The sequence below is a fragment of the Lampris incognitus genome, chromosome 8 (assembly GCF_029633865.1).
Source record: "Lampris incognitus isolate fLamInc1 chromosome 8, fLamInc1.hap2, whole genome shotgun sequence".
NCBI lineage: Eukaryota > Metazoa > Chordata > Actinopteri > Lampriformes > Lampridae > Lampris > Lampris incognitus.
The window spans coordinates 61,821,918-61,846,837 of NC_079218.1; the positions used below are offsets into that span (position 1 = coordinate 61,821,918).

The 24,920-nt window shown below is 46.5% G+C and overlaps 1 protein-coding gene across 1 annotated transcript in view; it reads right to left on the reverse strand.

Moving 5' to 3' along the window:
* Window positions 1-24,920, reverse strand: part of LOC130116468 (amyloid-beta A4 precursor protein-binding family B member 3-like) — a 142,173-nt gene that overhangs the window by 66,970 nt on the left and 50,283 nt on the right. The window contains exon 4 of the mRNA XM_056284373.1: window positions 23,591-23,674. Coding sequence (XP_056140348.1) covers window positions 23,591-23,674 — 84 coding nt within the window. The remainder of the gene's footprint in view (window positions 1-23,590; window positions 23,675-24,920) is intronic.

The window sequence follows — 24,920 nt, forward strand, 5'->3', positions numbered from 1 at the left end:
TGTTCAACGTCTGAACAATTTCACAAGGGATGGCCTCGAAGCCATCCATGGTCAATTACAGGCCACCTCTCTGGTTACATACCAGAATCGATTAGCATTAGATGCCCTGCTGGCTGAAAAAGGAGGTGTCTGTGCAATGTTCGGCTCTCAGTGTTGTACTTTTATCCCAAATAACACAGCGCCTGATGGCACACTTACCAGGGCATTAACAGGTCTAAAGATGCTCTCAGACGAGCTCCAGGAACATTCAGGGGTAAATGACCCATTTGGAAACTGGATGTCAAAATGGTTCGGCAAATGGGGAAATTGGCTGTCCTCTCTGGCCGGACCCATATTGGTCATAATATTAGTGTTGATTGTTGGAGTTTGTTTCTGTATACCTATGTCCAAGGCCTTATGCATTCGATGCATGGACAAACATATGAAATCTAGTATAACATCCCTCCCCCTGCCCTACCAGATGACAGAAGTAGAATTGCTCAGGGCTCTCAACCCAGATGGAGAGAGCCTGTTAAAAGGTGAGATAGGGACTTTTAGGGAGGATAACCACTCTCTCAACAGTTACCATTCTGGAATGCTCGGTATGGGCCATCCCCCACGAGATGAATGGGGCCGAGAGGGACCGGACCTCAGCGAGTTGGATTCGGATGACCCAGACAGCCCCCTGGACAGCCCTGTCTGAAAGAGGATCCATAAAGCATGCATTCTATGTTTATGTCTCTATGCTTGTAGTAACGGCCTAGCCTCCCTCAGTTAACTAACCTTTGTATTACTTATATACATCTCTGCTGTGTGCAATGAAGAAACGCTTGCTGCTTGTATTTAGCACCTATGTACCCACACGCTACACATAGGCTTCGCAGGTCATTGAGGAAGCCACAGCCGTGCCTTGCAAGGATGCCTGGGGAACATCACACCCTGGGGCAGAATCAATGACCGGACTAAAGGAGCTGGGCCTGAGAGTAGGACCATTGTATGCCGGCCTGATTAGGACGGGCAGGGAGTCTGTGTACGCCGGCCTGATTGGGACAGCCTTGGAGCAGGAACGACACCTGCAAAACAACACGAGGAAAACGTAATCGACAATGACGAAGGGAAACCAAAAAAGAAGATCACGCCTGTCTCCGAAAAGCACCACGCCTTGTTGTTTTAGTATATATCACTATGTGTTTCTGTTATTTGGCAGACAACTCCCGGTTGCACCGAGGGTACGTCTCCAGCGCTGCAGCATTACCTGTGAACTATTTGTTGTATGCCAAATAAACCATCACGAACCAGCAAGAAGCCGTCTGACTTCTTATTTGCCTATGTCGACCTGAATCAAAGAACCGGGCGAGCCTTCTGCAAAAGATAAGACTCAACAAGGTAGTGACGGGACCGTCCGCCCCTGTGTCCGGGCGCCAAACGTTATCATCGACAGCACAAACACGAGTTGGAGACAAGGGAATAAAACAGGTTTGCAGCCAGCATCCGTGAGCCTGCTGGCTTTGGATGGAGTCCATCACGTTTAAAAATAGAAGAGCGCTCCCAGAACAGAGTAAAACCGTTAATAAAACCACATTGTAAATGAGAGCACTGCGACTGAAGCCAGGGGGGAAGCTGCAGGAGTCTGCTAAAACGACCAATGTCACGGCCGGAAGTGGGCCAGAGATAAAAACTTCCTTCTTACTAAGTTTTGGAAGGTTAAAAAGAGGCATGAAATCCGATTTTAAAAGCTCTGACTGCTGCCGCGGAATATCATGTGTGCCAACGTGAACGACAACGTTGTCAACAGAGCTATATTGGGAGAGCAGACTAGGAAGTTCTACCGGAAGGTCCTTTACCTTGGCACCTGGAAAGCAGCGTTGCAGCTCTGGTCGACCTGACATCCCTGATGATGGAGTCACCCACAACCACAACAGAAGGTGGCTGTGGAATGGGCGCAGTAGAACAGCACACCCGACCATCATACACTGGTGGATGGGGGCTCCCAGCCAGTGTGGGGGACACAGCACCAGGGGGGATGCCGCCAGTGGCCAGTTTAGAGCCGGCAGAGCGTTTGGACACTGCCTCCTTCAACAACCCTACGTCGACCGGATGAGGTTTCTTTTCGGGATCCAGGTGGTGAGCAGCAGCCGGTGGTGAGCAGCAGCCGGTGGTGAGCGTTCCGCTCCTGGATGCGACACACTGGTCAGCGGAGGGAAATCGTTGTTGTCCAGAATATCAAATCCATTTGCTGAAAGGTCAGGAGGAGCAGCCGAGGATGGACAGCTAGCCGGATCAGGGTGTACTGGGGGAGTTGGGGAGGTCAGATTTTCCAAGACTTGAAATGTATTTCCAAGCTGGAAAGCCTCATCAGAAAGCGGTTGGAGGCGGTGTTTAGCCAGGTGGTTTTTACAGTTCTTAACCTGGATCCGAGGCTGTGGGATGGATGGCGTTGAGCAAACTTGGGTCTTAGGTTTTGCTCCAAGGCTGAGCCACACGTCCTCCCCCAGGGTAGAGAGGCCTGTAGAGTGGATCGCTTCACCTCCAGACCACGGAATAGTGGTGTCATTGTCCTGGGTCGATGCTGTGTGGTCTGGGGGGCAGGACGGGCTGGCGCCCCTCTGGTTGCCCAGGAGAGAGAGGTGTTTTGACTGCACTGTGGCCACGGATGATAGGTCCAGGATTAACTTGTCCTTCTCCCTGAGTTCAGCCTGCAGTCAGGTAACGTCAGTGTTCAACTGTGCAAAGGTAGGACGGCAGTCCACACACGGCCATGTTTGTTGTCCAGCAATTAGCAAGCCAATTGGAATAAGACTCCATAAAAGTGCAAAAAAGCTTAAAATCCTCAAATAAAAATTAACCGGCTAGCCTAGCCACCAGGCTAAAAATGAACCTGTAGAGCCGAAGGAACGGAGAAGACCCTAGGTTCACACTTTAGCTGTGTAGGGAACTTTCTTTAATCAACGGTAAATCAGAGAGACAACAAAACCACAGCTCGACTGAGCGGAGGCGGCAAGAATAATCAGAAAACTGGCTGAACAACCATAACTTAACCCTGCGTTAACCTGCCAGGGCAACCCTGACTTAACCCTTAGTTCCTGGGGTGAATTCTATCCCCAAGACGTGTCCACCACATGAGCCCCCCCAGAATTCGCCCTAGTAATCGAAGTCAGGCAGGCGCGGGGGGACGACAGGCCGTCCGCGGCGGCTCCGGGTAACAGGGGCCGGAGTGTCTCTGGGAGGCATTGACGCGGGCCTGTGGAGGTCGGCCTGAGGAGCAGAAGAGGCAGCGCGGGCCTCCACGGGGGGAGGAGGCGGAGCCGGGGGACGACCGGGCGGTGTGCGTCGTGACGGATGAACACGTAGTCCACTGACTGCAGACCTGGGGGCACCTGGGACACCGGAGCGCCGTGTTGGGCGGTAGTGACGGGTGTGAAAGCTCTGACCCCATCCAGCAAGGAGGCTCGTTGGTCCACAGCTGACCAGGGACGCGTTGCGTTGGGCATGAAATCGCCTGCGACTCGCAGCGGCGTGCCGTACACCAGCTCCGCAGAGGAGGCTTGTAGGTCTTCCGTCGGGGCGGTCCGCAGGCCCAGCATGACCCATGGGAGCTTGTCGACCCAGTTGCAGTCCTTGAGAGTAGCCCGAAGCGCAGCCTTCATGGACCGGTGGAAGCGCTCACATAGGCCCTTCGCCTGAGGTTGGTAGGCGGTAGTGTGGTGAAGCTTGACGCCAGGGGCCTCACCCGCAGCATACCATAGCTCTGAGGTAAACTGTGGCCCGCGGTCAGATGAAAGGTCGGAAGGCGTACCAAAACGTGAGACCCACGACCCAATAAAAGCCCGGGTCACATCAGCAGACGTCGTGGATGCCAGGGGAACAGCTTCAGGCCAGCGCGTAGTCCTGTCCACCACAGTGAAGAGGTAGGTGAACCCATGGGAGGGGGGTAGGGGACCAACCAGGTCGACGTGGACATGGTCAAATCGTCTCTCCGGCACTGCGAAGCGTTCCAGGGGTACCTTCATGTGGCGGTGTATCTTAGCCCGCTGACAGGCAACACACGAGTCGGCCCACGCTTTCACGTCTCTCTTAAGTCCCTCCCACACAAACTTAGTAGAGGTCAGGCGCATGGATGGCTTACCGCCTGGATGAGAGAGGCCGTGCACAGCTTCAAACACGGGGCGTCTCCAGCTGTCCGGGACGATGGGCCTGGGCTGTCCTGTGGAGACGTCACACAGGAGGGTGACACCTGTGTCGCTGAAAGGAATGTCCTGCAGGCGGAGCCCCGTGTCGGAGGTCCGGAGACGGAGGATGCTCGGGTCCGTGGCCTGGTCAGCGGCCATCTGTGCATAGTCCAGGCCTAGGTGGACCGCTCCAATCACTGCCCTAGAGAGGCAGTCAGCTACCTGGTTAGACTTACCAGCGACGTGCTGGATGTCGGTAGTGAATTCCGAAATGTAGGAGAGTTGTCGCTGCTGGCGAGCGGACCATGGCTCGGCCGTCTTGGACATGGCAAACGTGAGGGGCTTGTGGTCCACGTACGCAGTAAACTCGCGGCCCTCTAGCAGGAACTGGAAATGCCGGACGGCGAGCCAGAGACCGAGGAGTTCCCTGTCAAAAGTACTATACTTGCGCTCTTGGGGTGTAAGCTGGCGACTGAAAAAGGCCAAAGGCTGCCAAGCCCCCTCCACCCACTGCTCGTGAACCGCACCAACAGCATAGTCCGATGCATCCGTAGTTATGGAAATAGGCGCTGTAGGTGAAGGATGTGCTAGAGCCTGAGAGAGCGCAGCTTTAGTCTCGGTGAACGCACGGTCCCGCTCTGCTGTCCAGTCGACCACCTGGTTGGGGGACTTGCCTTTCAGCGCCTCGTACAGTGGCCGGATGATAAAGGCGGCTCGGGGAATGAAGCGGTGGTAGAATGTCACCCTCCCGATGAACTCCTTGAGCGCACGAGCTGTTTCGGGGCGCGGAAATGCCGCCACCGCTTCCACCTTTGAGGGCAGGGGGACCGCCCCGTCCCCAGTGATGCGGTGCCCGAGGAAATCAATGGCCGTCAGCCCGGACCGGCACTTCGCCAGGTTGACGATCAGCCCATGCTGGCTGAGGCGTGTGAAGAGGGCATGAAGATGGGACAGGTGTTCTTCCTCGGAGGCGCTGGCGATGAGTATGTCGTCCAAATAGACGAAGATGAAAGGAAGGCCACGGAGCACTGAATCCATCAGCCGCTGAAAGGACTGGGCCGCGTTTTTGAGTCCAAATGGCATTCGTAGGAATTCAAATAGGCCGAATGGGGTAGTCACCGCTGTCTTGGGGATGTCCGAGGGGTGCACGGGAACTTGATGATAACCACGGACCAGGTCGACTTTTGAGAAGACGCGTTTGCCAGACAGGTTTGCAGAAAAGTCCTGGATATGCGGGACAGGATAGCGGTCGGGCGTGGTGGCGTCATTTAGTCGGCGGTAGTCCCCGCATGGGCGCCAACCTCCATCAGGCTTAGCGACGATGTGGAGTGGAGACGCCCACGGGCTGTCAGAGCGGCGGATGATCCCCATGCGTTACAGGTGCTCGAACTCAGACTTGGCAATGGCGAGTTTGGCGGGGTCGAGACGCCTGGCTCTGGCGTAGACCGGGGGCCCCTTCGTAGCAATGTGATGCTCCACCCCATGCTTAGCGGTGGGTGCAGAGAAGGTAGGCTGGGTGAGGTCAGGGAACTCAGCGAGGAGGCGGTTGAACTTGTCTGCCTCTGAGAGAGAGTTGGCTAGACCTGCATAGGCCGCTTCCCCCCTCGTACATGCGAAGGAGGAGAAGGTTAAGGCGTCGACCAGACGGCTGTTCTGAATGTCCACTAGCAAACCGTAAGCGCACAAAAAATCAGCTCCGAGGAGGGGAAGCGTTACATTGGCCATGACGAACTCCCACGTGAAACGTTGTCCACCAAAACACAGTTCTACAGACCGCACGCCGTAGGTATGGATAGGGCTGCCGTCAGCCGTCGCCAACTGGGGGCCCCGCTCCCCGCCCATGATGTCGACGTCAGTAGCAGGGAGCACGCTCCCCTTGCGCCCGTGTCACAGAGAAATCGCCGACCGGAGATGGTGTCGAGGATGAAGAGTAGCCTGCTCGTATCGCCAACACTCATGGCCACTACTGAGTGTTGGCCGGCCCTCTCGTTTCCCGTCGGCCTGTAGTTGCAGGGGGAACGGCACCGTTTAGCTTTCGCACCAAATCGAGCGTGGTACATACAGAGTCCAGAGGGCTTGTAGCGGTCTGACGCTGTGGCGCCACCGTCGGGCCACGCCCGCGATGTCGGCGGGGGGCCAGTGAAGGTAGGAGCCAGCACCCCGGCATGGGAGGAACGTTGCGTAGCGACGAAGAATCGGTCAGCCTCCTTTGCCAGCTCACGGGGATCAGTGATGGTGGAGTTAGCGAGCGCAGTCTGGACGAGGGGCGGCATGTTGCGCAGAAACAGCTCCATAAACAGGAAACATGGCTTTTCTTGACCCAGCAGATTTAACATCCTGCTCATTAGCTCCGATGGTTTGCCATCTCCCAAGCCCTGAATCTCTCCGTTGTTGACAGTTCAAAAGTTTCAAGGAGGAGATGTTTAAGTGCGGCGTATTTACCATCGGCCGGTGGGTTGGTTATGAAACCGCTTATCCTGGAAGCCGTAGCGCCCCCCAGCGCTGCCACTACGTAGTAGCACCTGGTCTCGTCTGCTGTTGTCTCTGAGCGGCGCGAACTGTGCCTCAGCCTGCGCGAACCATGTAGCCGCGGAAGACTCCCAAAACTCCGGCAGTTTCATTGCAACGGCGTACGTAGCCATAATGTGTGTGGTTTCAGAAAACTTCCCCGAAAACCGACGTCGGGGTCACCAGTGTAGAGCCGAAGGAACGGAGAACACCGTAGGTTCACACTTTAGCCGTGTAGGCAACTTTATTTAATCAACGGTAAATCAGAGAGACAACCAAACCACAGCTCGACTGAGCGGAGGTGGCAAGAATAACCAGAAAACTGGCTGAACAACCATAACTTAACCCTGCGTTAACCTGCCAGGGCAACCCTGACTTAACCCTTAGTTCCTGGGGTGAATTCTGTCCCCAATACGTGTCCACCACAAACCTAGTTAAACTGGCAGCAGTCGAAATTAAGATCCGGAGGTCCGATGAATTTTTATTTATGCCGTGTTCAACTATATAGGTAAAACAACCAGGATCTGAAAATTTACCGTAAAATTGTGGCCAAAAACTAGACAAAAAACGTCAATTCACGACGGAGCCTCTACAACGCAGACGGTTCACGCCGGCGCATGCGTAGACTATGCAGGTTGACAGCTATCAATTGATGCCTCTAGTCCAGGGCAGTCCCTATAGGGCCTACAGGGGTTTTCATAATCATATCTCTTCCTAAAATGACTACTTCCAGTTTATAATCTTATCCCTTCCTAAAATGACTACTTCCAGTTTATAATCTTATCCCTTCCTAAAATGACTACTTCCAGTTTATAATCATGTCCCTTCCTAAAATGACTTCCAGTTTATAATCGTATCCCTTCCTAAAATGACTACTTCCAGTTTATAATCTTATCCCTTCCTAAAATGACTACTTCCAGTTTATAATCTTATCCCTTCCTAAAATGACTACTTCCAGTTTATAATCATATCCCTTCCTAAAATGACTTCCAGTTTATAATCGTATCCCTTCCTAAAATGACTACTTCCAGTTTATAATCCTACCCCTTCCTGAAATGACTACTTCCAGTATATGATGCTATCCCTTCCTAAAATGACGTCCAGTTTATGATCCTATCCCTTCCTAAAATGACTACTTCCAGTTTATGATCCTATCCCTTCCTAAAAGGACTACTTTCAGTATATGATGCTATCCCTTCCTAAAATGACTTCCAGTTTATAATCCTATCCCTTCCTAAAATGACTACTTCCAGTTTATAATCTTATCCCTTCCTAAAATGACGTCCAGTTTATAATCCCATCCCTTCCTGAAATGACGTCCACTTTATGATCCTATCCCTTCCTAAAACGGACAGATTGTCACACCAACTGTCCCTTTGGCTGTTCAGGAAAAGTGTAAATGACTTTGCAGGCCAGTGTGGGGATATGACATCATATAGACCAGTTTATTTGATGCATGAGGGGACCTCAAGTGTTAGGAAACTGATTATGCGGCAAAGGATTACGAAAAGCACCCTAAGTGTTTAATACACCCATTGCAGAAAGATGTTTATACACATGAAAACAAAACAGTGTATTCTTTCCTCCAAGACAATAATTCTCTTTTTGGCCAGCTAGCCAGCACAGAGCCCTTGAAAAAGGTCAGATGAAGTTTCTTGCTTCAGATACTTAGGCTAGTATGGGAGTATGGGAATTGATCCTGTGTCTTCTCAGCAGTGGGGAGAACTTGCTACCTATCAGGACATCCACATGTTCTGAACTGCAGAGACATTCAGAGATGTTCACACAGACATGCTGTTGACAGAGAGTCTGTTCTTTGCAAGACCGTCTTTGTCTGAAGATCTCTGAACATTGTGAACTTGAGCCCATTCAAGATCTGTTCTGAAAGCATCGAGGAAAGGAAGATCTGCAGTAAACCATGGCTCAGATTTCCACTCACACTTGTTCTGGACTGGGCTGTATAGCACCTGGATTTTGTGGCTTACGCTTGCATTGTGCTGCACAAGTCATTTGGAGTACTTCTGTGGTCATATTTAAGAAACAGTCACCATCCAGGGTAATTGTCTGGAGGAAAGTTGCTGGCATTTTGTTGGATAACTCTTTCAGTGTTGTATGGAAACACAACACTGATCCAGGTTTCTACTGGCATGAGAGGAATTAGGTGATAGAAGTTTCATACGGGGGGGGGGTAATGCCTTTAAAACAGGGGTCGGCAACATTTTGGATGTCCCGTGCCACTTTACAAAGTAAAAATAAATAAATAAAAATAATCACAGACCCGAGTGCCAGTTCGTTTTAAAAATGAGCATTTATCTATTTACTGCTGCTGCTCGTCTCCCTGTCTACATGCCACCTGTCAAAAGATCTGCGTTCTACACACACGTGCGCTTTCACATGTTCAAGTCAAGTCAAGTCAGTTTTACTTGTATAGCCGAATATCACAAATTACAAATTTGCCTCAGTGGGCTTAACGGCAACACAACATCCTGTCCTTAGACCTTCTCATCGTATAAGGAACAACTCCCTAAAAAACCTTTAAAGTGATACTGACATCAAAATCTGAAAATTCCTATTGACAGGCTGTGTTCCCAGTTGGAATGTGACCACAGAGAAATTCAGTGGCCAAAACAGGGCATCTGCGGCCACTCGAGAGAGATCTGTGATTGACTGTAGATGGTGCCCAATGACAAATTGTGTCAGTGGATACGTAGACACCAGTCAATTTGCATATAGGGTGTGTCCGTAGTGAGATGCTATAAAACCACGGAGAAGCCCTTCTTTCACCCCCTTCTGCTAGCTACTTGGCTCGAGTTTGTGCGATTTTGCTGAGACTTTATTATCGATCTTGCTACGATGTGTTTCTATCTATCTATCTATCTATCTATCTATCTATCTATCTATCTATCTATCTTACAGTTATTTGTATCATCGAACATATTATTCACCAAGTTGTATTGCACTGCCGTGCCGTAGGCTGGGCCTACCACCATGCGTGGTCGCATGCGAAATGCGTGGAAAGACAGTAGCCAATAGCTTTGAATTCATTAAACCACACCTATTTTCGGTTATGATTCAAACTCCCAATGTTAAAAAATGTGTTCAGAAAGGGCATGTCAGTCTCTCTTTGACAGGGAGAAACAACAGGAAGAAACCTCAGGGAGAGCAACAGAGGAGGGATCTCTCTCCCTAGACGGACAACGTGCAATGATGTTGTGTTTACACAATTTACACAACACCACATTGAAAGAGGATAAACAGAATTATAACGGACTTATAAAATTTATGAAGAATATGATGCGCAGGATGCCAAGCAGTGTTCAGACACCACCGGAACAGTCCAGGACCCAAGCCACGCGACCAGCATCATCATGTAAAAAGATTATATGGATTTATAAGATATATAAAGAGAAAATGTGATGAGGGGAATGCCAGGCAGCATCCAAGTGGCGACCACCATCACCATGGAGACCTGGGACGAGAACCGACTGCACGTGCACACAAGGGAGACTCACATGACACCATTCACACACAGATAAAGAGAAAGGAGAAGACATGTGAAAGAAGAGAACAGTTTGCAATAGTCATTAGTCCTAACCAATTAAGTCATCAATCTGTCATAATCTATACTCTATATCTCGTCAGCAGAACAGTGCTTGGTAAATTAATTGAGACAGAAAACCGACCCTCCATGCAGTACGGGTTGTGAAGCACTCAACTTAAAGGCAACTAATTGTAAGCTAAGGCAAAAAGATGAGTTTTAAGTTTGGATTTAAAGGACTCAACACACTCTGATTGTCTGATGGCAGCAGGCAGGTTATTCCACAACAATGGAGCCCGATAGGAAAAGGCCCTGCCACCAGCTGACTTCTTTTTAACTTTGGGTACACACAGGAGCCCTGTATTTTGAGAACGAAGACCTCGAGATGGCATGTAAGGTTTAAGGAGATCAGACAGGTAAGATGGGGGAAGCCCATTTAGGATTTTATAAGTCAGCAGAAGCACCTTGTATTCTGATCTAACATGGATAGGAAGGCAATGAAGGGAGGCAAGAATTGGTGTAATATGGTAAAATTTCCTAGATTAGTTAGGATTCTAGCAGCAGCATTCTGAACCATCTGAAGACTTTTATTACTAGAATGTGGCAGACCTGAGAACAGAACATTGCAGTAATCAAGTCTGGATGAAACAAATGCATGTATTAGAGTCTCTGCATCAGCCATGGAGAGAAAAGCCCGAATTTTAGCTATGTTACGTAAGTGAAAAAAGGCAGTCTTGGTGATTTGTTTAATGTGCTTATCAAAGGAAAGGCTGGGAACACCAAGATCTTTGGCTGCCACACTTCGTGAAACCACAGAGTTGTCGATTGTTATCATTACTTGATCAAATTGGTGTCTGTGTCTAGCAGGGCCAATGACCAGCATCTCGGTTTTATCTGAATTTAAAAGCAGAAAGTTAAGTGACATCCAGTTTTTCACAGTAGCCAAGCAGACCTCTAAGTTAGTGATTTGAGTATGATCATCAGCCCTTATAGGCACATACAACTGAGTATCATCAGCATAGCAATTGAAATGTATTCCATAACTGCCTATAATTTGGCCAAGAGGTGAAATATAAAGAGATAAAAGTAGATGGCCAAGAACTGAGCTCTGAGCCACACCATATTTAACGTCAGAGAATTTTGATGTAATATTACTATAGCAGACACAATGTGTTTTTCCAGATAAGTAGGACTTAAGCCAAGGGGGAGCTAAGCCAGAGATACCAAAATTACAATTTAATCTGTCTAATAGTATACAGTGATCAATGGTGTCAAAAGCTGCACTGAGGTCCAGTAGTAGAAGCACAGAAGTGGAATCAGAGTCCATTTCTATTAAAAGACCATTCACCACTCTGGTCAGAGCAGTTTCAGTGGAGTGACAGGGCCTGAGAGCCGATTGAAAATTTTCATATAGATGTTTTTCTTCTATATGGGTCAAAAGTTGTTGATACACAACTCTTTCTAGTACTTTAGAAAAGAATGGAAGATTAGAGACTGGTCGATAGTTATTAAGAGACCCTAGATCGAGGTGCGGTTTTTTTAAGTAGAGGTTTAACCACAGCTGTCTTAAAACTGCTGGGAACAATGGCAGTAGTTAGTGATAAATTATCAGTGTCCAGCATTGTAGGTCCCAGGAAAGGCTAGAGGTCTTTAAAAAGTTTTGCTGGTAAGGGGTCAAGTAGGCAAGCAGTTTGTTTAGAAGCTGACACAAACTTAGTCAAAGTATCAAGATAGTCTCAAAAGCTGTAATAACTGGGACTGTCAGTGACTCATTGTATAGATATGAATTTGGTAAGACAGCATCTGCAGGAGTAGCTGGAGTTGAAGAACTAATTTTGTCTAAGATCTCACCAACCTTATTGCAGAAAAAGTCTAGAAACTCATGGGCTGTGAATGGTGAGCAGCAAATAGACGGTTGCTTTTTAGTAAGTTTAGATACAGTGTCTACATGTCTGGGGTTATGTTTACTAATATTGATTAAGTGAGAGAGATACGCTGTTTTTGCAGTAGATAAAGCACGCTTGTATTTCAATAAACACTCGTGCCACGATAGGTAAAAAACTTCCAATTTTGATTTTCACCATTTATGTTCCAGTCTCCTGCAGGTCCGCTTAAGAGCATGTGTCTCATCATTAAACCAGGGTGTAGGCCTCTTTAGTCGCCTAGCTCTGGTAGTGAGAGGTGCAACTGAAACGAGGAGACTAGAGATGGCTCCACTTAAGTCACTAGTGAAATTTTCAACAGAGACAGTTACCACAGTGAAAGGAGCCAAGACTTCAGGCAGCTGCTGGCCAAATGCAGCTACAGTGGAGGGACCAATGTGGCGAGTGGCAATTACATCTGTGCTCACATTAACTGGACAGGCCAATAATGCTTCAAATTTGATGAGAAAATGATCTGACACAGCAGATGTGGTTGGCAAGACATTCGGATCAGAAACAGCTATCCCTTTAGATAAAACCAAATCAAGGGTGTTACCACTGTAATGAATTGACTCTTGAACATACTGAGTGAACCCAAAAGTATCAACTAATGCCAGAAAGGCTTTACTTAGAGGATCAGCAGCCTTATTCAGATGAATATTGAAATCACCAAGAATTAGAATCTCATCAGAATGAGTAAAAAGACCTGAGACACAGTCTCCAAATTCTTCAAGAAATAATGAGTAACAGCCAGGAGGTCGATAGAATATCACAATTTGGACTGAGCTGAGTCTATTCATGGCTGAGGGAGATGGACCAAGAATAAGAACCTCAAAAGACTTGAATTTAGACTCAAGTCTAGAAGTCAGATTGAAAATAGATTTATATATTAAGGCAACACCCCCACCTTGTTTATTTGCCCTAGCCTCATGGGCATAAGTATATTCAGGTGGGGAAGCTTCATTTAAGGGAAGGAAAACATGTGGTTTCAGCCATGTTTCACATAACCCAATCATATCAAAACTATGTTCAAGAATCAGATCATTTATTTGTAAGGCTTTGGTAGACAATGATCTGATATTTATGAAACCAAACTCAAGCATCTTGTGGAAGTGATCAGTGGTAGGCAGAACTTTAGAGCTACCAATAGGTGAAAGATTAATTGGAATTAGACACCTTGTTAACAATTTTGATAACCAACGCTTTGGACGATATGTGGTCACATTCTTGATAACTTTAGATGTTTGGTTCTGTAGGTTATTAGGTACTTTGTTGCACATTTCACCACCACCAGTGGTAGGAATAATTATTAGATTATTGTGATTCATACATTTAGGAGAGGAGAGCTATGGAGCAATACAGCAGGGTAAGGAAACAGTCTCAATGTTATAGACCAAGCTATCAATCTGATAATCTACACTATGAGAAATTCCCTGACTAATCATATTAACTAAACTACTTGATTCCACATCCACACTAGATTTAAACCAACCAGGCTCTAATCACCTGCAACCTGCTGAATAATAAGTCCCTAGTGTCAAACTAAATGTAAACAGCTATCTATATTGCTAGACAAAAGAGCGGCGCCGTCCCCAGTAGGGTGAATGCCGTCCGCTTTCAGCAGGTAAGGGCCGCCCCGAGCCGAATCCCTGCTCATTACAGTAAGGAGCCACTCATAGGTTCATTGAGGTGAGCCTACTGTACATCTCATCATTACCCCTCACAGGTAAGGGACCAGAGACAATTAATCGATGCCGACATACCTTTCTGGCAAACTCAAGCATTCTGACTAGGCTGGCTTTTGTGATCTCTGATTGCTTCATCCTAGCATTATTGGTGCCGACATGAATAACAATGTCGCTGAAAGTAGTGGTGCTGTGTGCCTGGATTCCCTGACTCTCCCACCATGATGCCAGCATCCTAAGATTATCCTCTAAGTCAGAGACTCTGGCCCCGGCTAAACAGTGAACCAAGGTTGGCGAAGCTAATTTAACATTGCGGGTAATGGAGTCTCCTATCACTAGCGTGCGTTGCTTTACTCTGTTGACAGGAGCGGGAAGAAGCACGCTGGTCGGGAGGACTACCAACAGGGCTGGTGAGTGGTGAAAACCGGTTTGCAGTGGGAGAGGTGACTGCAGACCAGGCCACACGACCAATGGCTTGCTCTTAGTGACTGCAGACCAGGCCACACGACCAATGGCTTGCTCTTGCGAGCCTTCCCAGACTGTTAAAAGATGTTTTTACCACTGTTGGGTCTTGTATTGTAAATTTGATAAACACCTCTCTTCTCTCAGGCTGTGTTCCTGCTGCTTTCAAACATGCTGTAGACAGACCCTCATCAAAAAGAGCAATCTTGATCCCTCTGTTCGTTCTAATTTTAGGCCAATTTCTAAGCTGCCTTTTCTTTCAAAAGTCTTAGAGAAAGCAGTTTATGTACAATTACAAAGGCACCTAGAAATTAATGGCATTCATGAAAAGTTCCAGTCTGGTTTTAAATCACGTCACAGCACTGAAACAGCCCTTTTAAGAGTTTGTAATGATCTTCTTTTAACTGTGGACTCTGGGAACTCCGCTGTTCTGGTGCTTTTGGACCTGACCGCTGCCTTTGACACGGTTGACTATAATATTCTTTTATCACGTCTTGAGCTATGTGTAGGCGTTAAAGGTACTGTCCTAGAATGGTTCAAGTCTTACCTGTCAAATAGAAGCTTTTCTGTCCATATAGACCAACTGTGGGGTGTCTGTGAATGTTCTCATTCATCCAGGTCATGGTTATCCAAAGGAGTTGAATCAAGTGCAACTGGACTTGGTATATATTCTTGGTACATATATATTCTGACTAGACCAAGCTAGTCTGACTGGCTGGTGATGAGACTCAGATATTGATCCTCTAGGAGTCGTTGTCAGAGCTATTGATATGCGTGGCTCTTTGTGTCCCGATGTTTAACAACGCCCGTCGCTAACAGAGCCATAGATATGAGTGGCTCTTTTGTGTACCGATGTCCAGCCGTGCCCGTCGCCATCGGAGCTATTGATTTGCATTTGTTTAGCAGCGACGGATACAATACCACCGTCTCTACCCACAAGATAACATTCCATGCATATATGGACTCCCTAAGATCCATAAAGATGGAACCCCCCTCAGGCCCATCGTCAGCAGCATAAACTCGGTCATGTACAACATTGCCAAACATACAGCCAACATCTTGTCCCTTTTAGTGGGAGAAACGCCTCACCATATTCAAAACTCCATTGACTTCGTGGACAAGGTCCAAGGCGTAAAACTGGAACCGGATGAAACCATAGAATCCTACGACGTGACCTCGTTATTCACCTGCATCCCAACTATGGAGGCTTTGGAAACTGTGAGGCAACGTTTGCTACGGGACGACACTCTCCACAATAGGACCAACCTCAGCCCATACCAGATTTGCCAACTACTGGACCTTTGCCTGAACACTACATATTTCCAATTCAGGGGCCAGTTTTACAGACAGAAAATTGGCTGTGCAATGCGCTCACCAGTATCGCCCATTGTGGCCAACTTATATATGGAAGAGGTAGAACACAGGGCCCTGAACTCCTTCAGAGGAACACCTCCGAGCCACTGGTTCAGATATGTGGACGACACATGGGTCAAAATCCAAACACAAGAGGTGCAAGCGTTTACCAAAAACATCAACTCAGTGGACAAGAACATTAAGTTCACAAGGGAAGATGTAAAGAACAACAGTTTGCCCTTTTTGGACTGTGACGTCCAAATTGGGGAAGACAGGAGCCTCCACATTGGGGTTTACAGGAAACCTACACACACAGACCAATATCTACTTTTCGACTCACACCACCCGCTGGAACACAAACTGAGCATCATCAGAACTTTGCAACACAGAGCTGACAATGTGCCCAGCAGCACTCAGGCCCAACAAGAAGAACACAAACGCCTGAGGGGAGCTTTAAAAACCTGCGGCTACCCCAGTTGGACCTTTGTGAAAACTGCAACACGTTCCAAAAAGACCAACCAGGTGAGTGACGAGGAGAAAAGGAACAGAAGGAAGAGCACAGTCATCCCGTATGTTTCTGGGGTCTCCGAGAAACTCAGGAGAATTTTCAACAAACACGGCATCCCGGTATACTTCAAACCCAGCAACACACTCCGACAAAGACTGGTTCATCCTAAAGACCGTGTACCACACACCCGGAAAAGCAATCTGGTGTATGCCGTACAATGCAATGAGGATTGCACTGACCTATACATAGGAGAAACCAAACAACCACTACACAAACGGATGGCCCAACACAGAAGGGCAAACTCCTCAGGACAAGACTCAGCAGTCTATCTACATCTAAAGGAGAAGACACACTCCTTCCAGGACAGCAACGTACACATTTTGGACAGAGAAGATAGATGGTTTGAAAGAGGGGTGAAGGAAGCCATCTATGCGAAACTGGAAAAACCATCCCTCAACAGAGGAGGAGGTCTGCGTCACCACCTATCACCCACTTACAATGCCATCCTTTCATCTCTACCCAGGAGACTCAAGAAGCCTAGCCTCCAAGAACAACAGTCGGTCACTAACGGCTCCAACGACTCTCATGACCACTGAACAATGAAGTCGAAACTAACACCCCCAACGACCGTCGCTGCTAAACAAATGCAAATCAATAGCTCCGATGGCGATGGGCGCGGCTGGACATCGGAGCACAGGAGAGCCATGCATATCAATAGCGCCGATAATGACGGGCGCGGCCATAACATCGGTACACAAAAGAGTCACTCATATCTATGGCTCTGTTAGCGACGGGCGTTGTTAAACATCGGGACACAAAGAGCCACGCATATCAATAGCTCTGACAACGACTCCTAGAAGATAAATATCTGAGTCTCATCACCAGCCAGTCAGACTAGCTTGGTCTAGTCAGAAAGGCACGAACTGAGGAAGCCTCTTGGATGAGAGGTGAAACGTCTCCACGGATATATACCAATTCCAGTTGCACTTGATTCAACTCCTTTGGTTAACTGTGGGGTCCCCCAAGGCTCAATTTTGGGCCTCATTCTCTTCTCATTGTATATGCTGCCCTTGGGGTCCATTTTTAAAAAACACAATATAGCTTTTCATTGTTTTGATGATGATTTGCAAATCTATCTGCATATAAAAACAAACAGCAGAGATTCTATAAGACTTTGCTGAGTTGTTTAAGGGATGTCAAAACATGGATGGAGTTAAACTTCCTGAAACTAAATCAAAATGAGACTGAAATTATTGTATATGGACAGCCTGATCCGCTGGATGGTTATGATAGTGTTCTTGGCCCTTTAGCTTCCTATAGTCACTCTTCTATTAGGAATCTTGGGGTGATTTTTGACAGCTCTTTTAACTTTGACAAACAAATAAGCTCAGTAGTCAAAACAAGTTTTTTCAATTATGACTTCTGGGAAAAGTAAAGGCCCATCTCCCTCCAAATGATCTTGAAAGGGTAATTTATGCGTTTATTACCTCTAGTCTAGATTATTGTAACTCATTGTATGTTGGTGTAGCTCAGTCGTCGCTTCGTCGCCTGCAGCTTGTACAAAATGCAGCTGCTCGCCTGCTGACAGGAAATAAGCGACGTGATCACATAATGCCTGTACTGGCCTCCCTTCATTGGTTTCCTGTCTGTTGTAGGATCCAGTTTAAGATTTTATTACTTGTTTTCAAGTCTTTAAATGGGCTGACACCCTCTTATTTATCTGAGCTACTTCATCATCATACACCAGTCAGAGCACTCAGGTCAGCAAACCAGATGCTCTTACATGTTCCGAGATCCAGGCTTAAGAATAGGGGCGACAGAACCTCTGCAGCGGCTTCTGCCCCTGATCTCTGGAACAACTTACCAATACACATAAGATCTGCTCAGACCCTAGAGACTTTTAAATCTTGGTTAAAGACCTACCTCTTCTCGCTGGCATTCAATTCAAGTTGAGCTGGACACCGTGATTTTATTGTGGAAATATACTTTTACTCTTGTGTTTCATTGTTTACATTTTAATTTCTTTATTTTACTATGTCTTCTTTACATATATTTTTATATTCATATGTGTTACTTATTTTATATTGTATTTTAAGCTTGTGCACCACTTTGGTTCAACTGTGGTTGTTTTAAATGTGCTATATAAATAAACTTGACTTGACTTGACTTGACTTCCCACGCCGGTAAACAGAAACAGACTCCACTGCATCTGCTGACGAAGCTGAGCTAGTGCTAACAATAGCAGGTCTGCTGTCAGGCCCGGAGCTACTGAGCTAGTGCTAACAATAGCAGGTCTGCTGTCAGGCCCGGGGCTACTGAGCTAGCGCTAACAATAGCAGGTCTGCTGTCAGGCCCAGGGCTAAGGCTATTTGGAGTGCCCGTCACATTGAACGTAATCCTAGCTGAAAGCAGCTCACGGACACGTCTCTCTAGTAGAGACAACCTGTCTGTAACTACGGAGCAGTCACCATCGTTTTAACGAGGCTGATTTGACTGCGAATGTAATAGAGCTAACTGCTAAGCTAGGCTAAGATCAAAGCTAGTAACAAACTAGGAACGAGAAGCTGCCTACAAAACGCGAGCCGTATAAGAAAGAAAACTAGATAATCTAGCGATAAGTGAACGAAGCACAGAAAATAGCTAAATCAGAACAAAATGAAGAGATTAGGGCAGAATATAGAAAAGAGATAGTGAGAAAATAAAAGTCGATCTCACGAAGCCGCCGCTCATGAAGGCGGAAGCTGGGAACAGCTGGCAGTGATCAGTCAACTCGGTGGAAGTGGGCGGATCCTTAGTTGTGTCCAGATGAACTGATTCCACTGATTCCCACTTTATTATTTGTGTAAATGCATGAAAATTACTGGAGCACAAAAGAAAATTAATTCAATCTTACTGATAGTGCGACACTTGTTTGTCGTAACCACCGCTAGACGTAGAACATCATTTACATCCACACCTTCGTCAAGAGCGACGCTGAATACGACACATCTTTCAGCGCAGGAGTTTGCTAGTTGTCTTACAGTTTCAGCCATGTCTGTAATACGTCTCTCTACAGTTCTCACTGAAATGGGTATTTCTGCAGTCCCGTCTGATCATGTCTTTGTTTGGTAACCCATCAAATATGACCTGCGAGCTGCTGAGGAAAACCTCCTTTATATTCTCACCATGGGAGAACGGCTTCCTGTATTAAGCAGGGCTGCAACTAACGATTATTTTGGTAGTCGACGAATCTGTCGATTATTTTTTTCGATTAGTCGATTAGTCAACTATTATTTCTGTCATGCCCTCCATCTCTGGGCTCCAGTGCATGCTTTACCTCACCTGCTCAAGTCTGCACACCTATGAAGGTCACCCTGTTGTGTCCAGTCTCTGCCTTAACATAACAAGTTCCCATAGACAATTAAAATAATGACCCATGAAACATATGAATTTGAAAAAACTTAAGCTTGATAGCTCAATCAAATGTATTTGTAACATTAATAGATGTGATCATAACAAAAATGAAATAAATACAAATTAAAGTGCAAGTAGTCTGAAACGAAAAGTCTTCTGTCTGTTCACGATGTCCTGTGCTGCTCAGTTCACACCCAAATTAATCCAAGGAATTTTGAGGTAAACTCTCCGTAGCTAGACAGACACAATGTACACAATTTCCTGTTCCACTTGTGTTATGTCTTCTGATGCATCAAAGAGCACGCCTCCAAAATTCAGCTGCCTTCAATTTTTCACTCAGTTCTAAACTGATTGTGGGTGCAATGCTCTGCATGATGTGGGCCCCCTCTTCTCGTGAATGATATGCACTCATTAACTCCAAGCCTCTTGAACAGCACAATATCCTCCTCACATGAAGTATTTTTTAATTACACCTTTTACCAGATAACCACAATGTTTTTCATTCACAGTAAGAACATGTTTTTTCTTCTTCTTCTTCTATGAAGTCTTATAGTCCTCCATTTCTCCACTGCCCAGACGCATGTAAGAGCCTCTTTCTCTACAGTGGAGTATTTCCTCTCTGTTGAAGTCAGTGAACGCGACGCAAACGCCACTGTGCGTTCTGTGTGGTCTGGATGCATCTGAGTGAACACAGCTCCCAGTCCGTAGTCGGAGGCATCAGTCGAAATTATGGTTGGGAAGTCCGGATTGAATAGAGCAAGTGCCGGGCTGTCCACCAGCAGCTGTTTCACATTCAGGAAGCATTTCTGAGTCTCCTCAGTCCACTCGAATGTGCCCTGTTGTCGCAGACAGGCACGGAGAGGCTCTACCTCTGTAGCGTAGTTGGGTATAAACTTTGCATACCACGAGAGCATACCTAGGAAGGAGCGGAGGCTACCCGCATCTTTGGGAGCCAGGGCCTGAGTAATGGCCTGCAAGTGCTCTGTGTCAGGCTCGATGCCTTTTGCTGTCACCAGGTGTCCCAGGAACTTCAGACTGGCTTGGTGGGAGTGGCATTTCTTTTCGTTCAGCTGCAGGCCTGCTCCTTCCAGCCGTTGTGAACAGTTTCCAGAGCTGTTTCATGCTCCTGTGCTGTGCGCCCATAGCGGATGACGTCATCCAGGTAATTCTGAACATTAGGCACACCCTTCAACACTGTCTCCATCAACTTTTGAAAGGCTGAAGGGGCTGAAGCCAGGCTGTAGGGAACTCTGCAGAACGGAAACAGCTCATCATGTGTGATGAAAGCTGTTAAATCCCGACTTTCGGGATGCAGCGGCACTTGGTGATATGCACTCTCCAAATCAATAGTTGAGAACACAGTAGCACCTGTCAGTGTAGAGAGTAGTTCCTCCATGTGAGGAAGGGGGTAGTTATCCACTACAATCCCTTTGTTGGGTTCTCGAAGGTCCACACACATTCGAATCCCTTCTGTTTTCTTCTGTGTGACCACGATAGGTGAGATCCACGGTGAAGCATCGATGCGCTCTATCACACCAGCTGACAGGAGATGATTCAGCTCCGCTGACACATCAGCTCGCATGGAGAAAGGAAGGCGTCTCAGTTTCTGACGCACTGGCACAGCGTTCGGTGACACTGTCACTTTATGCATGAAACCTTTTACACAGCCTACGGTTGCAGGTGAGGCTGGCTGGGTGGTGAGACATCCCATTGACACTGCAGCGGCGGGCAGAGATGGAGGTGATGCGGATGGCGGATATACCGCGTTACCTTCGATGCGCAGGCAGAGAGCGGATATGAGGTCTCTCCCCCATAAGTGCAGTCCCTGAGTCCACTACATAGAAGCTGGCTGGCCCTTTTATGCCATCCATGTGAACAGTCGCTTCCATGCAGCCAAGCACGTTGATAGGGGTCCGTGAGTATGTCACTAGACGGACTCAGGATTGTTGTAGAGGAGCTTCTTTGAAGTGCTCCTCGTAGATGCATCGAGGTAAAACAGACACTGAAGCACCCGTATCCACCGTTAGTTTCACCGTCTTCACCACTTTCGCTGTTTGAATGTCCACTGAACACTGTATCTTATCAGGGGTGTCTGTTCCTTCCACAAGCAGGAGTGTATATTCAGGCGTTTCAACCTCCTTCACTGAATGGGTCTGCTGAGACTGCTTACACACACGGGCAAAGTGTCCTTTTTTATTGCAACCTCTGCATGTTGCTTTTGCAGCTGGACATTCCTGTGAGTTAGCAAGGTGTTTCTCTGAACCACACCGGTACCAGGTACGTGCGGAGGAGGCTGTAGCATATGCACCCTTGTGTGGCTTTCCCTGGCCGCGTGCAGTTTTCTGGGTCTGCACAACTTGTACTGGTATTTGCTGCTGACCTGCCATAGACTTAACTTGTAGGGTAGCTGCTTCACATTGAGTAGCTATGGTAAGAGCATCGGCTAATGTCAGGCTTGTCTTTAGCAATAACCTCTCTCTAATGCGAGGGTTAGCTACATGCTCCACGAGCTGATCTCGAATCATGTCATCAATGTTTGGAAATTCACACGTTGCAGCCAGTTCTCTTAATGCAGCAATGTATTGCATTATGGATTCTTGTGCTCCCTGCACTCTTTTTCTGAAAGCATGCCGCCCCACAACTATGTTCACCGTCGGCGTAAAATGGCCCTGTAATGCCGTAATGGCGGATGCTAAATCCTGACCTGTGTCCGGCAATGTATGGAAGATCCGCTGTCCCTCCGAGCCCAAACAATGCAGAAGTAGTGCTCTTTTCCTTGCCTCGGGCCACGCGTTTCCACTTGCATTGATCACCAGAAGGTAATTCTCGAAGATCTTCACCACGTGTTGAAAAGTATCGCCGGTTCTCCCGGGCACGGCAAAAAAAGGTCTGGAAACGGTGAATTGGCCATCTTGTCCGTTTTAAAGTATGCAGGTCCGTCTCGTCGCCAATTTGTTATATTCTTTGGTAGAATCACCACACGACGTATTGCTTAATAACTTTACTAAAAGAATTGCAAGGCAGACCGTTAGCTTCCAACATGCGCCGACAGGTTCTCAGCAGCAACTAACAACAACATTCAAAGAGTCAACCTAACCTACTGTTACTAGTGACCTAAGAATACAGCGCCCTCTAGCGGTTGGCAGTATAGAACTCAATGTAATATAGGGAAACTAGATTACTGAACACAACAGAATTGCTCCACCTGCCCATGTTAATGGGCTTGTGTACCACCGTGGGCATATGAGCCATAGGTTGCCGACCCCTGCTTTAAAAGCTGTCTGACTGTGTGAAGGCTGGTATGAAACAAAGGAATAGACCTCATGTTGATAGTTTGAACGCCAATAAAATGCCAGCTGATAATTTAAATGAATTTTAGTCGACGTTTTAAAAAGTAGGCTTTATAAGGCAAGAAAGTGAGTTGAGGGTTCAGACAGCCTAGTCAAGTATTTAATCTTGATAATAACACGGTTGTACATTTGTCCAGGCTCACTGATTGCATACGACTTGTGTGAAGTAGCCAAGCAGTATTGTAGATCTTTATTTTTTAAACTCTCTTTGGCAACAAGTAAACCAGTCATCTAGAAGCATGCCATTATTGCTCAAGTTGCTAAGTGAAGAGCCCCCAAGTTTTTAAAAGGTTTTAGGGACCGGGACAAAAAGATCTGTAGTTATGATAACATCCAGCAGTAAAGAGGTGTGCAGGATGCCACCCTGACCTGTACTGTCCCCTGCACTGCCCTGGGGCTAATGACTTGTCATAGCATATGAGCACTGATTTTTGGCCTTATTTGGACATCTGAACATCGTACTGTGCCAAAGGTCAGAAGTCCAAATATAGATGTATTTTTGGGTATACACAGGTGAATATACAGCTTTATGCACAGGTTTGACAGAAGCCGTGTATGTACTGTACAGGTATAAACAGCTTTATGTATACAGCTGAAGATGCAGTGTACATATAGATTAATGTACAGGTACATACAAGTGTGTTATACAGGTGAGGAGACAGGTGTTGCTACTGGTGTATATGTAGACTTATGTATAGGATTGAAGAGGTATTTGTGGCATACCCATGGCTCTGGACACTGGCAGATTTCCAATGTAATGGACTTGAAACGTGTGAACCTGCTGCCTCATGGCTTCCAGAACATCCACTGAAACAAAGAAGAAATAATGAACATTAAAGCCACTTTATTTCATATTGTATTCTTACAACGAACTTGTTCTCTGCGTGTCACCCATCCTATTGTATAGCAGCAGTGGGCACATGCAGCACACAGGAACCAACTCCACTTCTTTTGTCTATTGTCTTGCTCAGGGGCATAGGCAGGAGTATTAACCCTAACAAAAGGCATCACAAATCATAAAGGTATCATAAGATCTCAAAAAAGTTGCCTCAGTTGCTTGTGGGCAACTTCAACACTCAGGGCTCATCAGTGTTCTATCACTCTATCAGTTTCTATCAGTGTTCTATCACTCTATCAGTTTCTATCAGTGTTCCATCACTCTATCAGTTTCTATCAGTTCTATCACTCTATCAGTTTCTATCAGTTTCTATCACTCTATCACTTTATATCAGTGTTCTATAACTATCAGTTTCTATCAGTTCTATCACACTATCAGTTTCTAGCGGTGTTCGATAACTCTATCAGTTACTTTCAGATCTATCACACTGTCAGTTTCTATCAGTATTCTATCACCATCAGTTTCTATCAGTGTTCTATCACTATTAGTTTCTATCAGTTCTATCACTATCAGATTCTAACTGTGTTCTATCACTATCAGTTTCTATCAGTGTTATATCACTATCAATTTCTACTAGTGTTCTAACACTCCATCAGTTTCGATAAGTGTTCTGTCACTATCAGTTCTATCACTCTATCAGTTTCTATCAGTTTCTATCAGTTCTATCACTCTATCAGTTTCTATCACTATCAGTTTCTATCAGTTCTATCAGTTTCTATCAGTGTTCTTTCACTATCGGTGTTTTATCACTATCAGTTTTTATCAGTTTCTATCAGTGTTCTATCAATATCAGTTTCTATCAGTTCTATCACTCTATCAGTTTCTAACAGTGTTCTATCACTATCAGTTTCTATCAGTTCTATCACTCTATCAGTTTCTATCAGTGTTCTATCACTATCAGTTTCTATCAGTGTTCTATCACTACCAGTTTCTATCAGTTTCTATCAGTGGTCAATCACTATCAGTGTTTTATCACTATCAGTTTTTATCAGTGTTCTATCACACTATCAGTTTCTATCAGTGTTCTATCACAATCAGTTTCTATCAGTGTTCTATCACTCTTATCAGTTTCTATCAGTGTTCTATCACTATCAGTTTCTATCAGTCTAAATGTTTCTATCAGTGGTCAATCACTATCAGTGTTTTATCACTATC